General features: G+C 40.9%; 1 protein-coding gene across 1 annotated transcript in view; it reads left to right on the top strand.

The window, feature by feature from the left end:
- MRPS9 (mitochondrial ribosomal protein S9) overlaps positions 1-13,136 on the top strand; it is a 59,487-nt gene extending 46,351 nt beyond the window's left edge. The window contains exons 6-11 of the mRNA XM_033125351.1: positions 1,116-1,201; positions 2,043-2,118; positions 4,513-4,678; positions 5,582-5,690; positions 9,461-9,630; positions 11,623-13,136. Of these exons, the coding sequence (XP_032981242.1) occupies positions 1,116-1,201; positions 2,043-2,118; positions 4,513-4,678; positions 5,582-5,690; positions 9,461-9,630; positions 11,623-11,714 (699 nt within the window). The 3' untranslated portion in view covers positions 11,715-13,136. The remainder of the gene's footprint in view (positions 1-1,115; positions 1,202-2,042; positions 2,119-4,512; positions 4,679-5,581; positions 5,691-9,460; positions 9,631-11,622) is intronic.
- The last annotated feature ends 5,550 nt before the right edge of the window (positions 13,137-18,686 follow it).

Here is an 18,686-nt window from a genome sequence, read left to right as displayed (position 1 = left end):
TGAAACACTTAAGTTTGCTCAAACAAAAAACTGGGTGACAAGTTACATTATTCTTCTTGTTGTAAACTCATTTCCTGGAGAATGTATTTCATTGATAACATTTATTGCCAAGTTTTAGCAAGATGACATATTTCCCCTACTTGCATTACAGTTTAACAAGTGACATGCATCCATAGACTTTGTTAGAAAGTAAACTAACAAAAGGAATCAAATAATGAAAAATAAATATAATAGAAAATTGTTTTTAAGATACAAACTACATAGTGAGGACTTAAATATTATGTAAATACTAAATATTAGATAAGTAGGTCAGCTGTAAATACCATAACTTTTACTGATTAATTCTCTAAATTTAAAGTGTGTATTGCTATATAAATTAAGATTTTTTTTCCTAAGGAAAAAAAATTTTTTTTTTTTTTTTAGTGAAATGAGAGAAACTTTATTGGGGAATGTTGGGGCACAGTGTGTTTCTCCAGGACCCATCAGCTCCAAGTCCAGTCGCCATTTTCAATCTTTGGTTGCAGGGGGCGCAGCCCACCATCCCAGGGAGGAATTGAACTGGGAGCCGTGTTGAGAGCTTGCATTCTAACCAACTGAGCCATCCAGCTGCCCCTCCGAAGGTTCAGCGGCAGCTCGTTGTCTTTAATCTAGTTGTGGAAGGTGCAGCTCACTGGCCCATGTGGGAATCGAACCGGCAACCCTGTTGCTCAGAGCTCACACTCCAACTAACTGAGCCATCTGGCTGCTCCTCTAAGGAAAATTTTTATTCCTGTTGGTGGGACACTAAGGAAAATAAATAGTTTGTAGCTTTGGTCTATTTTTACCAACTTCACTGGAGTTGATCCTAAGAGAGTTGTTTAAAAATCAGTTATTTAAAAATCAGCTAATGTATGTATGGTACTAAATTCTCATTGAAATTACTCTCATCATTTAGTTTGAATGAGAAATAGTATTAAAAATCATTTTCAGTATTATCGGCTATGCAACGGGTTTATTTGAGGAGGTCATTTTTGAAATGAGGGGTACTCAAGGGAAAATATAAAGTAGAAGTAATAATGTACCATCTCTCTTATTTTAGCATGTTTTGTTTTTTGTGTTTTGTTTTTTTGCCATAGGACACATATGGAAAGCTACTTGAAGTAGAAAAACATCACAATCAGTTGCGAGCCAAAGGTCTGTTTCCAGAAAGAGCTAAAACCAAGTAAGTTCTTTTCTTGCGTTAAAGTATATAAAAGATTTGAACTAAAAACATGGCACTTATCGTTAGTGTTTTTTAAGCATACCTTAAGCCTAAAATATTGGTTCAGTGTTTCAGTATCAATCATTAAAATTAGGGGTCAAAATAAGAGGTGATTTTTTTGGTTTGGGAGGAAGTCAATATTAAGGTTATTTTATGTTACTTTGCTCCATCCATATTTATATATTAAATGGTATTTAATTACTATATTTGAGTATGATATCCTTAGAAGTTTTGTATATATAACTGCACATTTACTTAACTTTTACATGCTTTAACTTGGGGGAGTATTTCAAGGTTTGTGCTTCCATTTAGCAAACAATAATAGACTAGCTCCATCAACCCGAGCAGCCAGTTTTCAATTTCCACCTGTTTATTCCTCTATTTCTTCTAACGCAAAAGATGCGAGTCTTTGAATATTACCCCTAGCGCTTTAATTGGACTTTATTAGTACTTTAGCCCATTCACAGGTTAACTTTGTGACCACAACATCTCCTTTGAAGTAAATTACGAAAAACAAGTGACATTTTAATTTTTAAGAAGTCTTGTGGCTTTTAATAGCAAATGAGTTCCAGAGGCATGGTAACTCTTCAAACAAAACATTTGCTAACTGGGTATCTTTTCTGAAGTAAATTGAGGAAATGAAATATGTCTGAAAAATAGTTTACTTGGATGAAATTTTACAGCTATATAATACAAAAATTTATTTACCCATCAAGAATCACTACTACCTGTGGGATCTTTTGTGATATAACTCTAATTGCATGGTTAATTTAAAAGAGAATATATATGATATTTTTAACAGAGACCTGATTGCCAGCAGATGGCTGATTAAGGAGGAACTAGAAGAAATGTTAGTGGAAAAACTGTCAGAGCAAGATGTGAGTAATTAATCTTTTTAGTTTAAGGGGACCTGTGACATAAGAATGCAGACAATTGCTGTGTTTAATAGTAATAGGATCTTAATAGTAACGTTCCTCAGAGGAAGGTGCTTCTAAGACAATTGTCCTTTTTGAAACATATTTATAGTTGATTTCTGCTGTGAGAGGGCCTTACCTGTAGTCAGGAAGATGACATGCTTGGTCTCCAGACCCTCCTTATGTAAGTGCCATCGTGTCGTCTGCTAGTCGTTCTAGGGAAGCGTGACAGGTGTCATTTTTCATTTCCCAGTAAGCTTGCTAATTTTACAAGCTCATAATAAGTGTAAGGAGCTATTACAGGTTCAATAGTAAAGGAATTAAGCTCATGGTTAGTTTCCTACACTTTCCTGCTTCCTGGCTTACTTATGTACAGTATTTGCTAAGGCCACCATTTTTCACCTGGGAATCTGCAAGACTACCTGTATCAGAATCACTTGGAAGGCTGGTTTCAAAATACAATCCTAAAATATGATGTAGCTTAGAAGTTCTAGGGGGTGCCACCCAGGAATCCATATTTTTCACAGGCTTCACAGGTGAATGAATGTCATATCCTGTAAAGTTGGTGACCTCTGCTTTATGTCGCAATTAGATTCTTATTTTGCTAAATGTTCTAATGAATGCCAGTATCATCAGAGGGAATTTGATGTTTAAAATATTTTGATGTTCTAAATTTAAATTATTCCTAGAAGATCTGAGTGTACGTAAATTTCAAAATAGTTCCAAGAAGAGTTTTTCTTCTTCCATGGCAGTGGCTAACATTGTTAGTACCTTGCCACCATGTAGATTTTAAGTCATGTACCAAAATTGCCTTTGTTCTCATTTAACATATTGGATAAATTGATGATTTGGAAAAGCTGCAGTTTGCTCAACCAAGGTGTCAGGCATTTAGTGAGCGGTAGGCCTGGACTTAATTTCTAATATCCTACCCACCAAGTCGGTATTACTGCACGTGGATCTAACAGAAAAATCTCCCTCTGCTTCTGCACTGAACACATAATTTTATTGTTGCCTCTCTTTTCTGGCTGCTTTGATCGTTATAATGCAAGTTTGTTTATTTGTTTTTTCATTTTGAAAACATCCCAAGGACTTTATTACAGGTATGCGGCTATGAAGACAAAACAAACATATGCATGTGTGTGTGTCTTCTGTACTTTCGGAGTACTGCCTGTCAGAAGAAATGCTGCAGCTGAGGGCTGGTATCCAGATGAGGGAGGCAGGGGCGGTCAGTGACTTCCTCGACCGCAATCCTAGTTCATGAGCAAGCCTATGTCATACCTGCAGTTAGCCCCTGGTAGTTTCACCGGTAGTCACAGAGTGTGAGAGAATAGCTGAGAACAAAGGATATAGGCCTATAAATGGAGGGGACAAATGAGCTTTATCAGGCCAGGTACCATAGGTAGCTAAGTGTCTCACCCTTACTTAGAAAATTGTTTTCTCTTTCATTGTAATCACAGGAAGCAGTAAATGAAGCAGTCCTCTTAAGTCTTACTGGTGAGATTTGTATATATTTCAAATTATTAATGGCAGGTTTTCATGCTAAACGCAATGGTAACAAAGGTGGGTGTGATTTTTAGGGTTGGCAAAAACATTAAATAAGGTTATCAAAAACTGGGTTTCACACTCCATATTAACTAAGGATCTCAAGTATTAGTTGTTTCCTTCTGCATAACCACTTTAGAATGATTATTCTGGCTTCCAATTTTAAGGGGTTAATACCAAGTTGTTTACTTTCTAATCACATGTTCGAGAACTATTAAAAAAAATGCGCAGAGTAGCAAGGATAATTTATTTCAAGAGGTTGCCCTTTAAGTCAAGTATCTCTTGAATTTTTAAATAGCTTGATTGTTCGGTTTTAAAGGAAATCATAAACATTAAAGTAACACAGCTTGAACAGCTAAAGATATATTTGCCAAATGTATTATGAAATACAATTTTAAGAGGTACATTTTCTCAAAATCAAACTCTTCCCATTTTACTATACATAACTTACTGAAAATTATTTATGAAGCTCCTCTTGGTACAGTTCTAATAAAAGAGTAGAAATTACACTTGAAGATCATCTAAATATTTTTTAGGAAATGAATTTAAATCTCAATTTCATGTAATCAAAAATACAGAGAAACAGACTTTTCTCTGAATGATAAATCTCTTTGTTTCTCGCAAGAGAAGACTGAGCACTACAGATCCACAGGGCAAGTGCATGCTGTTTGAAAAGCTGCGTGAAGGTGCAGACATGTCATCCTGTCAAAACTCATCAAGAAAAGCAACATTGGAAAGACCAAGTCTATAAAAATAGAAAAAATTCAGCAAATGCAATTACACTTGCGTCTTCTAATGAATTTTTATTGTCTGCAGTATGGGCATTTCATTCGGCTGCTAGAAAGATTATTGACATTGCAGTGTGATGCTGCTGAAGAATTTGTACAGCGCTTTCGTAGGAGTGTAACCATTCAATCAAAAAAACAGCTGATTGAACCTTTGCAGTATGACGAGCAAGGAATGGCCTTCAGCAGGAGCGAAGGTAATGACATTACGTGGAGAGAGAATAAATTCCATGACGATTGAGAAACTACAATTATTTTTCTTTCCTCTTGCTCTCTGGTATTCATTTGATTTGTTTGTTTATTTTTGCTCCAGCCACACTGGATTTCTTCATTTTAAAGATTCTGTTGATGTTTTTAAAAACAGATCTTCCTAATGGCGCAAGAACAAATGTGGGCACAATCATATGAACACTTTTTATTTTCACATATTTGTGTGAAGTCCTTTTATTTTCACATTTTCAACTGGTGGCAACAATAAAATATTTGTAATAAAGATGTCTTGTGTAAAATGAAAGTGCTCAGTGAATCAGCACGTCAGATGTGAAAACTGTAGAACACGTGAAAACTTCAGGTCTGCACTCACGTTTTCCTAAGGATGTACAAAGACATTTGACATGGTGTAACTTTTAAAAATCAACTTAATTAAATGATATATCTGCAATTCTTAAACATTTAACGTCAGTTCTTTGTCATTTTCAACTAATGTTTTGAGAGAAATGTGACTTTTCCCGAGGATTACTTTCATGTCTCTCAATTATATTTTATCATACTTATAAAAGAACACTATGTAAATTGGTTGATTTTTTTTTCAGTAATGTAAATAAATATAAATTTCTTTGTTGCTTGTAAAAACTAATTTAAAAATCATTGTAGTGGTCCTCACATGGAATTGAAGAATAAAGTTACCTCGTAATTAGCTTTATTACATTGATTATGCTGTAGTTTCCCTGTTTTATTTTTGTTTGACTTGTAGTAGTTCCAGAAATTTCCTATATGCAGTGCTATATAGTTTTTCAGGGGGGAAGAAAAAAATTTAGCTTTACTGTCTCAAAGCATTGGTCTTTCAGATGTTTACTAATAGAAATTTTATATTTTTAAAGGTAAAAGAAAGAGTGCGAAAGCAGAAGCAGTTGTTTATGAACGTGGAAGTGGAAGAATAACAGTTAACGGGACCGATTACCTGCTTTACTTCCCCGTGACACAGGACAGGTTAGTGTCTGGGTTTGCTTTTGCTTTTTATTTTTAAAGAAAATATGTTTCACAATACATCATGGTCAGTTCATTAAGGTTTGTGATTTTCTGATTATATTTGTCTGAATGATTATTTCTCTTGACCAGTATAATTTATCAAACTCTCTAGAGGGAAGCTATCACTATTTTTTATGTAGTTTTCCAGATTTTTAAATAGCGTTTCTAGGATTCCTCATTAATTGAATGTCCCTCTTTTCATCAGATCCTACTGGAATTTGACTGTTTCTGATATATCTTACATTCTGAAATGCAGACTATGCCAGTGTCAGAAAAGTAGATTTCCACATTCTGTTTCTCCAGTTTGGGGGTGGGTATGTCCAAAAGAAAACAACAAAAACCAGCCTTGGCACTTGCCATCATAAGTATTAGAAAATGTCTGCTCTGTCACTTTGGGTTTTTCCTATTCAGCGGAAGTGGATTATACTATATTTTGAGCAGGCAAAGACACCTGCCATGTATGCATGAAAAGAAGAGCTCATCACGCTTAGCTTAGTTTCCAGTGCTAAATATGGCAGTTGTATTTTTTGAACTTTCTATCCCATGGAGAAATAAACATGGATCATAAATGGGTGTTACAATTCAGATCCTCTAAATATACTCATCTTAGGTCTCTCTGTGCATCCCAGACAAAGGCCTCTTCTGGAGACGGTTATTTTTTCAGTAGTTACTGTCATTACTCACAAGTTCCTCCTCCTGCTCCCCGAATGTGTAGTGGTTTTAAGGTCTATGGGGCAAAGCTCTGATGCTCCCAACGCTTGTGTAAGGAAAAGAGGACCTGCTGATGTAGTGTAAGCTTCTGGACAGAATAATTACTTCAGGACATGGATGTTTATTTTATTTGTGTGTTTGTTTGTGTCAAGAAGTAGCCCACTCTAACGCCATTTAATATGAAGTAAACTTCTGCCATCACCCTCACATCTTTCTCATAAGCCCTTATTCCCTTATGCAAAGCCAGAGAGACCCATAACTTCAGCATCGGGGACTGCTCAGTTTTGACTTGATCTCACAGTTAAATTATAGTCTTAGAACTTATTCTTCATCTTGAAATCAGCCAGCATTTACTATGGATCATGTATGAGTCCAGTCTTCTCCTGGGCATTGTGAAGGTATCATAGCTACTTAAGATTGATTTCTATCATCAAGAAACGTCCTGTCTGCTTGGGAAGCCTAGGGCTGGCCTTTGTGGGAATGGGCCCCATCCGTCTCGTCATCTTGAAGTAGTTGTGGGGACTTAGGGCAGCAGTGCTAGCTGTGGCCTGGCCTTTCCTCTCGCGGGAGCGGCTCACGAGCTTACAAATTCAGCAGTGAGGTGACATTGTAGGAAGACTACCGAACCCACAGTCAGATGATCTTGATTCTAACTATTTCCTGGCGGTGTGACCTTAGCCAACATGCTTAAAGGTCACTTCCCTAATTGGCAAGAGGGAGTTGAACTTGATCTCTAAGACTCTTACCCGAAAGTCAGCTGAACTGCTTACTTATCTTTCTAGGGACCTTTCTTTAGGCTGTTTTTACACAAACAGCCACAGATTGGGAATGGTGACTATGTTGCCTTCCCGGCGTCATCAGAAGTTTTTCTTTCATTCACTTACACAGCAACCACTTGTTACTGTGTGCCTGGTCCTGTGGAGCACAACGATTAATAACTATTCGGATTTGGAAAGGCCTTTGTTCTGTCAGTCAACCAATAAAGCTATTCCTAATTGATCATCTGCACAAAAGAAATACATTCCTCACACAGCACTAACCACGTAACAGAGAAGATAAGGTTAGCATTTTAAGCAATTAATAGAAAAATAAAAGAGTATGCAGTTATATCTATCCCAAGTTACATGCTAATAGAATTTGTGCCATAGGAGCAGCGGTCAGACAAGATAGAAATGACATTTTTTTTTCAAAATAACTTATTATAACAAGGTACAAAATAATTTTGATTTTTTTTTTAACTTGGTTTCATCCGGGATCCCTGAGAGAAGATGAGCTATGAAATATTTTCATGTCACATTACTGTTTTTGCATGTGCCAGTTTGCAGTCCAGATTAACTAAAATCTATAGCTATATAATCACTTTTGATTATTACCCTTTGGGTATTTTTTCATCTATTTATAAATTTAGTGTTGTACCTCAGTGTACACCAACTTCCCAACTGTCCAGACTCTTCTTAATGGTTCTTTCTTACCTTGACCACTCCAATGATACAGCTTCAGTAAATTGTAAAGAATTTTTTTTCTGAATTTTAGTCTAAGTTTCTTTAGAAACTTTAGGGAATCTTAAAATTGTAGGAATTAAAACAGATAAATGTTTAAACTCCCAAGCAAGTGGGTGAGCAAAGCTTCTCATAGTAGCGTCACTATGTCCATGACTCACGTAACTGTGTTAGGCAGTGCAGAGACCTCCTGTGACGTGGACACGTGATAATCCCACAGAGTCCATCTCAGCCTCTGTTTCCTTGCTGGAAAAAGGAAGTGATGGAATTAGATTATCAGTCTCTAAATTTCTTTAGTTATTACGATAATATGGGCATTCCTTGTAACAATACAATTTTTATAACATTCCTGTCTTTGATTTGGTGGTTTTGAGACATTTGTTCAAAAAAGCAATGCAGATTGATGTTTCCCTATTGAAACAACACCCCTATTGAAACAGTACAGTTACAAGTCCAGTGAATATGCTGGTGAAGGTTCTGAATCGTACACCTCTCTGCGAGTGATTGTTTTGCTGGTATAGTCCAAGGAGTAACACTTGAGGGTCCTGTCTATATCCATCTTTCAGCTTCACCGTGTTACATATAATAAGCTCTGTTTTGGGTCTAGAAAGCTACAGTGTCAGACAAAGCAAAATGCAGTATCAATCAACTTTTCTAAATAAAAATTCAACAGAAATATTGAGGCAAAATCAAAGTACTCGACAAGGGAGGTGGTGAACGTTGCACCTGGCACGTAAGTGGTGTTCAACAAATCCTTGTTCAGTTGAGCAAGAGAAAGGCCAGGGCCACATTTTGTCTGAGGTCCCTTCTCCAACCCTGCGGTGCCTGTCCAGGACCTTGTGGGCACTCCCGATTGGGGTGTGCAGTGTGTCACCAGGCAGGGGCAGGGTCCTGCAGCTCAGAGAGCTAGAGATAGGAATATGTGTTTCAGTGTGTGTGTGGGGGGGGGGGAGAGTTGAATGTGGTTTTGGTGACTTCAAGAACTAACCGCCAGGATGAGCATTTTATATACATTATACATTAGATATATACATTAGATACACACACACACACACACACACACACACACACACAAAGCATACTTTATTTAGTGATTCCACATGGCATTTCATAACTGCTTGGCAAAGCCTATTAATACTCTATCTGATCATTGAATGCAGAAAGTTCCATTGATTGATGGAGTTTCCCCACGTTAAGGCTTCTTTATGAGGTTATTTCTAAGGCTCGCAAAGTTGTCATGATGATAAAAGGAATCAACAGTGAAATACATTGCTATAGCCAAGAAAAAGAGAAATAAACCTTGCTCTCAACAAGGCATCTGAATGTCAGAAATATCAGTGTTTCTTTGTGTACTGGATTGATCAGAAAGTATGAAAAGTGTAATAATAATGAATTGATCGAGAAGTATGAATGCTGGCGTACATCGTGTGGTTTTCATAAACGGTCAGAACGTGACCAGTTTATAAAATCATGTGTTTTATAGTGAACTTAACTACACTTCTTGTGATGTGTGTGCTTTAGAGAACAGTTGATGTTCCCGTTTCACTTCCTTGACCGACTGGGGAAACACGATGTGACCTGCACGGTCTCGGGGGGTGGTCGGTCGGCGCAGGCTGGAGCCATACGCTTGGCGATGTCCAGAGCGCTGTGCAGCTTTGTCACCGAGGAAGAGGTCGAGTGGATGCGACAAGGTATGAGTTGACGTGGGAGGGGCAAGCTTGTCCCCATAACGTCCGTGTTTATTTGATTCTTGTGCTACTTACCTGAAATCAGTGAGAAAACAGTTAAAGATGTAGTATTGCACTTTGCTGGCTTCTCTTCTCGTGCTCCAGACCTATAACATGATTTTTCAGTTTTGATTTCTACAGAGTGAACTTGAATTAGGAAAAAGAAAAGGGAGACCCTCCCAGCCTCAGAGGAAATTTAGTTTGACCTTAAGGCATAACCTTTTGTCCAGCTTAACAAATGCTGCTCAATCGTGTTTAACAGATGAATTGGCTGTTTTTGTTTTGTCGTAAGAAGTTGTAATAATTATTTGATTAAATGGTGAAGCACTTCAGGTATTTCTTTCCAAAATTATTGGAGATTTCCATTTTTCCATTGTGACGTTGGAATTTTCTGTTGTCTCACTTTTTTGTGACCCCGTCATCTGGTCATGAATACAGGCGTCTCTGCAGTGTGACAATGAACATGTCATCAGTTTCTTCCTTCGGGCTGTGCTCCAGCACTTACAGTAAATCAGGGCGCTTCTCGCTGAGGATTTTCTTCACACTTTATGAAGAGAAGATGGTGCTGAGGGTGCTGCTAAGGAGCCAGTGGCCTGGGCCAGTCACTCACCCTCACCCCCTGGCCCCGCCCTTCCCCGACCCCTACCCCCAGCCGCTGGGCTCTGATTCTGTGCTGCAGAGAACCGCCGCCTGTGGCTTAGGCTAGTTTTTTTAAGCCTCTTAAAAATCCATTTGCTTGTAAACAACTTCACCAGTTTGTGGGATTCATATCTGGTCAAGAAAATAATTTGATAGGCTCGTACTTAACATTTCTGCTAGTTTGAGTTACTGTGCATATTGAAAAGTCATAAAGCATTATTACTTATCATTTAGACCAGAATTTAGACAGGTCTTGGCTGCCTTTTGTTCAAAACACTATTCTATCCTATGCCCTTTAAGTATAAGTAAATTGCAAAAGCTCTGGGTATGTAATAAGCATTTGAAGTTTCCCTTTGCTGTATGGCCATTAGAAGACCCCAGTGAAATGCTTAAGCCTTGTTTACAGTGAAAAGAAGTGCTAGTGTCGGAAGAATGAAAGGAAAAAACAAAAACTAATGAAAAACTGTTGTCAGTTTACATATTTACAAAAGTAATTTAAGAGCTTTCTCCTCGCTGGTGTTTTTGAAATCTGTGGTCTTTACTAACATACTCCTGTTCCAGCCACTACTGGGGTGCTTCCTCTGGGCCATGTGTGGGGAGTAGCTCGTGAGCTGCCGAGAAGTCATCATTGATTGCTCCTGGTGGTTAGGGGTATGGAAGCTTCCAGCTTAAACTGACTTTATTCTTGTAGAATAAACTGCTTATGCTGAGAATACAACCGTAAAACTTACCTTTTAGATGCTGAAACAAAATACCTGGGATATTATTATCACACAAATTAGAATAATACGTTTCTTTTCTCAAATACGTTCAGTAAGTCCTATTTTATGTGCATGTACATTCATGTATACTGTTAAGACATGGTGTCTGTGTACTTCCTCACGTTTCACCGGACAACACGTGTCTTCTCTGCCGCTTGTCTTCATTAACACTTTCCCGTCTGTAATGACGAGGATGCCAGGTAAGCTCCATTGTGGTAAATAGTGACTGCCCACCCAAGAGCAGTTCCATCTGAAGTTGAACAAGTTTAAAAACCAAAAAGGAGTCAGTCCTCCTGGGATAAGGAAATAATGTAGCTGGCGTTTGTCTCAGAAATTGGAGAAATACCCTAACAGAGTAAAAGCAAACTGCTGTCAGGCTGATACATCATTCATGGGCCTGGTTGCTTTCCTCTAGTGTTTTCTCTCATAACAGTACCTACATATTCTAGTGTTTTCTCTCACAACAACACCTACAAAATCCGTGCAGTTCCCTGCCGCCTCTGCTGGGCATCGCACATTTCCATTGTTCATAAAGCCTTCTCCTTTTATGCTGCAGCTGGACTTCTTACCATTGATCCGCGCGTCAGAGAACGGAAGAAGCCTGGCCAGGAGGGAGCTCGCAGGAAGTTCACCTGGAAGAAGCGCTGAGCATGTTTTCACAGGAAAGGAGAGCAAACGCTGTGCGTGTGACTGCACGTGGCGGACACGCAGTAAATATCTGCTGGCCACGGCGAGGGCAGCACTGTCAGCCATCTGAGTTGTGAGAGGATTTATTTTTAAATGCTACTTTGTAAAGGTTATCTTTTAAAAATAATTTTTAAAAATGTGTAGCTTCAGTCTGCTGCTTTACTTTTTAAACTTTTTCAGAAGATAGTTTTCAAAGCATCATAATTCATAGCATCTTGACCTCTTAGACCTGAAGGGAACACTGGGCAAAACCCAGTCAAGTAACCTCCTTTTGCGGACGGGGAGGCCCAACCTTAAGGATCAGGTGACCCACTAGAGCCAAATTGCTAATTTAATGATTGAGTTAGACTTGAGTTCATTTCTCCCAATTCTGTTGTCTTCCCATATGGCGACTGTTACAACCCAGTGTTCAACACTGAGAGATGGGAGTCCTTGTCCAGGAGACTGAAATAAGTTGAGCATCTTTGGGCTGAGCTGCCAGGTGTCCAAGTAGCCAATGAAGACAACAAGCCCATTTCCCCCACCCTCAGCCCCTGGCAACCAACATTCTCTTCAGTGATACCACACAGTATTTGTCCTTCTCTGTCTGGCTTATTTCACGTAACATAATGCCCTCCAAGTTGGGTACAAATGTTCAGTTACAAGGTGAATTAGTTCTGAGGATCTAATGCCCGGCATGGTAACTATGGTTGATGACACTGTGCTGTGTCATTGAAATTTGCTAAGAGGGTAGACTTTTAAGTTCCCACCAAAAAGGAAAAAAACAAAATGACAACCGTATGAAGTGATCGATGTGTTAATGAACTTGTTGGTGGGACTCCTTTCACAATGTATATCAAATCATCACACTGTACACTTTAAATATATTATAATGTTGTCAATTAAATCTCAGTAAAGCTGGAAAAAAAATGACAAGCTAAATGAAAATAGCCAAGCCTGTAATCACTTACTTCCATTGTATAAGAGACCAAACCAGAAAAAGTGCGCCCTTGCCCTGGAGCTCTCAACAGAGGCACCTGAGGAAGGAGCCACAGAGGCTTCTGAATGAATGGGGAGGGTGTAACAGGCGCTGAGTCCCTGGCTGCGGCTCCCCTCTGTCACGTCAGGTGAGTGTCGTGCCAAGAACTCAGAACACTGGAAGAGAAGTTGCTGGGAGAGGGGACAGTGACACCAGAGGGGTTGACTTGGATTTGGTTGAGTCTCAGGTGTTTGCAGCCCACCCAAGTAGAGAGGCTGTGACACATTCCCCAAGATTAACAGGCACAGAACCGTAACAATGAAAATCATCACCATCTCACAAGAATTATTGCCACGTCCTGGCGAACAACAGAACTTTTTATTCTAAGCCTTTGGTTAAAACACATACTAAACCCGTTTTTGAAAATTGGAAGTAATCTTTGAATACTAAGGTATAAAAACTATCGAACTTCAATACTGTGAGCAAAATCTTACCAGAGAATTTTTTCTACCATTTCACAGAAAATATAAATTAAACTAAATAATCAATAAAATGAATATTCTATCAAAAAAAGGAACCATAGATAGAATGAAGAATTTCATTAGAATTAGAAGACAAAGGTCACGATTTCTGGAGTGGTTTCTGTATTGACCGTGTGTCTCTGATGCTTTGACCTCTGGGACCTGGCTGATGCAGGACTGCCCCCTCCATCGTGAGCCAATCCTAGAGATGCTGTCCAGCGTGCGTGCCTTTCTTGTGCAAACCAACCAGTGCAGCGCCCATACCCCCAACTGTCGCGGCCTGCGCAACGGGGGTTGTGGGGAGCAAGGGGGGCAAGCGCAGGGTTAAGAAAAGACAGTAGCCATGAGTAGAGTACAAGAAGGGCCAAGGGTCTCCAGCCTCAAGGACTGAGCCCCGAATTGGGCTGATGCATAGTTTTTATTACTTAGGTGGAGAAGTAAAGGAGATAAAGCTTGTCAATCTCAAGATCTGTGAATCCTATACATCATAATAGGAAACTGATACAAGCCAGTCATCCTTTCCTGCAGGCAGCTGAACCGTAAGTCTCAGGATGTATGTACTTCCCCAAGGGACAAAACCTTTATACATATGAATAGATGGAATCTCTTCCCCTGCAGATTGTGGGAAGGAATGCAGCCACAGAGGCAGAGGCTCTCCTTGGGAGGGGGGGAATGTGAGGGGCTGTGCCCACCTCTATGAACCCCGTGGGTTCTCCTGTTGGTCCCCACTCGACTTCGCCTGGCTTGAGTTTCCCCCCCGCACCCCCCCTTGGGGAATCTTACTCGTCATTGGCTGACCAGCCATCTTTCTGGGGCCAAACAGGGAGACATAAGGTGTAAGCACAAAGGTGAAGCAAAGTCCCTGAAAGGTTCCGTCTCACAGACTCCTTTCTTTGGGGGCAGGTACACGGAGACAGAAGGGTAGGCTGCTGCGTGGCAACACCCAACTACCTCCTGTATCTGCTCTCACACTCCAGGCCACCATCCGTTTGCTCTGATCACCCCAAGGCCTGGCACCAGACCCATGTGGACAGCCATTATGTCCCAGAACCCACTGAAATTATTCAAACTAGCTAGTCCTAAGCCTGCTGACCCTGCCTTAAGTGCCCCATCCCTCAGAAGGCACAGTAAAGGGTCTTGCCTGAGTTTTCCACTTGCTCCCTCTGCCTCCTGCCCACCCCCACCCTGTGCTTTCCTGTCTACCCACCCCGACTTCCCATGGCAGGGCATGCCCCCTCTCCTTGGGAGCTGAGTAACAAATTATTTTCTGAATGGCAGCTGTCTCCTGATCTGTTGGCTTCACCAGACCCGAAGAATAGTAAACCTGCATTTCAAAGAAGGCCTCTGCCTTTGAGGCACTGCTACTAGAATAGGAGGAATACAGAGGTCATGGTGTGACTTGCTGTGTTAGTCCCCTTTGTTATTTGATTTTTACTCATCAAACACGTATATACCAAGGTTATAAACATGAACCAGACAGGTTCCTTCTAGGAAATTTGTTTTAAGGATGGGAGGCGACCCCTTTATTAGAGTGATAAATTCATATTACTTTTCATTAAATCACTGCTACCGTATTTCCCCAAATATAAGACTTAGCCGGACAATCAGCTCTAATGCGTCTTTTGGAGCAAAAATTAATATAAGACTGTCTTATTTTATTATAATATAAAACTGGGTCTTATATAATATACCACCGGGTCTTATGTTAATTTTTGCTCCAAAAGATGCCATTAGAGCTGATTGACCGGTTAGGTCTCATTTTCGAGGAAACACGGTACTTAAGCTTCAACAAAAGTTAGGAGCACTTTGGAGTGCTCTATGAAAACTGTTCGGGAGAACTCAAAATTTATTCCTTTTTCATTTTCCCAGGACTTGATTGTACTCCTAAGAAAGATTGGAGCCTCCCCAGGGGGCCAGCGTCTCAGTGTGAGGCCTTTCTCTCCCCATCCAGAATGAAAGGTTAATAGGGAACTCTCCTTAACTGTATCCAACCACACAGCAAACTCTCCACAGAGGACACCGTCATTACTTTTGTGGAGTGATCCACTATTAGGTTGGATTTCTTTTTCATGATTTCAGAATATTGCTGCTTCAAAGTGAGGGGAGCAAATGGTGGAGAGAAGGTATTTTTTTATAGTGGTGTTCAATAGATAAAGAAAGTTGAGCGTTGCATGTCAGTTGGTGGTTGTCTTAGATTATATTAGGACTCCCTTAGTTGCAGGTTGCAAAAGCCCAAAACTTGGACTATCTTTAAACTGAAAAGAGGGATTGGGGGGATGGTAGCTAACCTACTTGAGGGAAGAGGTGACTGGCCATCCTGCAGGAACGTAGCAACAGCTCGGGTTTCAAGGGCAAAATACTCCCAGAACTCACCGCCTTCAGCTTCCTTCCCTTTCATGCAGAACTGCTGCTTCTGCCTGGCCAGAAACATTCCCCACCGGCTCTCTCACTGAACATCTCACTCCGTGTCTCAGGATTCTTCTAAAAGATTCCAGGAAATCACTTCTCAGCCTATCTGGAATTGGCTGGGATCATGTGGGAACAATGGCTGCTCCCACTGAAAGCAGATGGCTAACCTCAGACACCACCCACTGTGTCCCCTTGGCACCTCTGCCCCAGCCGGGCTGCCACCTACATGCCCCTCTGCCCATGAACTTCTTACTTTCCAGTCAGACATGCTGGAGGCCTGGCCCCACAGTCCCCAGCACCCTGCATGTCCCCTCTGCGTCCTAACACTAGCTCCATCTGTGCCTGTCACAGTGCTCATTACACAGTAGTCATTGGTGTCTTTTTCCCTCAGAGCTCAACAAAAGGAGACTGTCCTCATCTTTATGCCCCAGTACTTGGGACACAGAAAGCACAGGAATAAACACTTGCCACCTAGTTCAGGGGCTTCGTTAACTGATTCCTCATACAAATATTCAGGTAAGTGAGAAGGTGGCCGTCTGCTTGCCCATCTGCCTTGTGCAGTCTGGATTCTGTCAGTCCTACCTACTGACTGATGACTCCTTTGGGGTACAAAAAACAGTCAATTCAGAGTTGTTTACCTCAAAGCTTAGAGTCTAATTGCAAAAACACAACAAACACAGAAAACAATCAGAGGACAATTAAGTCCTGCTGCGAAACGTTGACTGAGTGGATAATGATTGAGCTGAGGGGCTCCTGGGCGGATGCTGGGACCTCACCTGTCAGGCTGGGCTCGGAGCGCAGCCTTTCCAAGGTGAGCCTCCCTGCTCTCATCTCACATTGCTCAGGTGGGAGAGGCCTGGCACAAAATAGGTGCTCAGGAAACCATGACACTGCCTTCACTGAGCCTTGGCTTTCTGGCCTTAAAAATGGAGACAGTAGCCCTACTTTGCAGGGTTCTGTGGATCCCTTAGAGAACTTAGGTGAGATACCTAGCCAACTTTCTGAAACAGACAGGTCCTTGGTAAATAGGTGTTACCAGTGTTGACCCAAAAAGTCAAAACTGCTTCCAGGAGAAAGTGAGCCCTGACTCACAGGTAGTGTTTAGAGAGGCGTGTGACATGGATATTCATTGTTGCCTTCTTTTCAACTGCCCCACCTTCAGTTTTCCGTGGCCCTTTTCTTCCTGAGAAAAGCATCACTAGGAAAACAACTCTGTAACTTGGCATCTCACTAGATTTCTGAGTACTCGCTGTGATGATTTCTTCATCTGTAACGTGGTGTGGCTTGTTTGGAATTTCTTGATCCCTTCTTTTCTAGGCATACTCTTTGATCTTATTTCTCTTCCCGTTGGCTTCTCTCACAGACTGACGAGTGGTTAGTTAGCAGTGGCCTGACACACAGGTGTTGGAGGCTTTGTCTGTAGACACCTTTGCAAACAGGTTGTCCAAGCTGGAGGCCATTACGCACACCATAAGCCGTGTGTTTTCTTTCAAAATGATACGAATTTAAACTGTAGAAAAGTTCTACTGACCCACATTGGAGTAATGGAATTCGGTGAAAACAAAGGACTCTTGCCTTGGAAAGACGTTAAATAGAAGCAGTACCATACCGTGAGCCCCTGAAGTCCGTTCAGTTCATTACTATGATGGGGCAAATTCAAAATTTTAGTCGACTTACTTAATGTCTGCTTTTCTTGCTCCTACCTTTAAAATAGTTGCTTAAAAAGCACAGTGGATTCATTTTGGTCTTTACATATAAGCTCCCTGTACACAGTAAGTCCTCACTTAACGTCATTGATAAGATCTGTGACTTTAACCAAAGGACATATCACAAACCATAGGATAATTGATATAAACAAGAGTTAGGTTCCTATGCATCTCATCAGTGTTATAATGAAACATTATTTGAGGACCTGTTGGATAAGCCACAGATATCATCATGTGGCTTTTGTACCTGCCTGTAAGGCGTCACCGTCTGAAGTCTCTCCCCGTGCGTGTAAAGCTACCCGATTCCCTCCCTCCGCTTTCCTGCCCGCCAGCCCATCGCCTGCATTTGGTATCCGAATGGAAGAACGGGTGGTTCGTTGGGCAAAGGGGCAGCTCACCAGCAATGTCTTCCCCTTGTCTCCACACACTGCTTCTCCAGGACTGCCAGGCTTATTGGTAGAAATCTTCCTGGGTCTCACAGGGTTGGAAGGGAGCATTCAGAGACCAATAAGCAGCCCTGCAAAACTCCAAAGCAGCGTTTTTCTAAGTCACAAACTTAACTCTCCCCGCAGAATGGAACCCACACACAGGTCACCCAAGAGTGGGAGCTGAGATGTCATACTGTGCAGGGAGCGTGACACAGTGGAGGGGTAACAAGACAAGAGTGACTCAGGAGTAAATTGATGAGAACTTTTTATTTCTAACAGCCCTGCTGTATGTCTGTGGCTACTCATTTCATTTTACAAGTAGTCCTCGTAGTACCCAAGTCTTAGAATGTGCTTCAACGATCTGCGGAAGTGCTGAGCTCCATAAGAGGAACAATAATTGGCCTGTGGCTCAGTCAATCTATTCATTTCTTAGAAAAATAAAAACATTTTAAACATTGGATAATTTGTATCCTAGTCTGTGCTTTTCATCTAACTAGTGAAATAAATCGCCAGCCTTATTATTCAGTTGGAGTGACCACGAGAAGGAAGCATAGCCTGTCCACACCCAGATTAGAGCCCAGTGAGACTATCGATACCTTCTAACCGACAGAACTGTAAAGGTGTGTTGTTTTCGGCCATTGAGCTTGTGGCAATTTGTCACAGCACCCACAGAACATGAATACAGGTGTGTACAGAGTATATGTTATTGTTAATGATAGAGGCTCAGTTAGAATGAAATCAGGCTGGTGCAAGAACAGGGTGCAGGCAGAGGTCCCAGGGAGCTGTTCTGAATACCTCAGGGTCGTGGCAAGGACTCCTGGAAAAGATCTCTATGCATTGAATTGCCAAATAGAACCAGGGAGTCAGCCTACTTTAGGACCTTTCTGTGGTCAGTTGGCCTGAGGGAAGAG

This window comes from Rhinolophus ferrumequinum, chromosome 13 (assembly GCF_004115265.2).
Source record: "Rhinolophus ferrumequinum isolate MPI-CBG mRhiFer1 chromosome 13, mRhiFer1_v1.p, whole genome shotgun sequence".
NCBI classification, from domain to species: domain Eukaryota; kingdom Metazoa; phylum Chordata; class Mammalia; order Chiroptera; family Rhinolophidae; genus Rhinolophus; species Rhinolophus ferrumequinum.
Note: the sequence above shows the minus strand (reverse complement) of the source record. Positions and strands in the feature narration are given on the sequence as shown.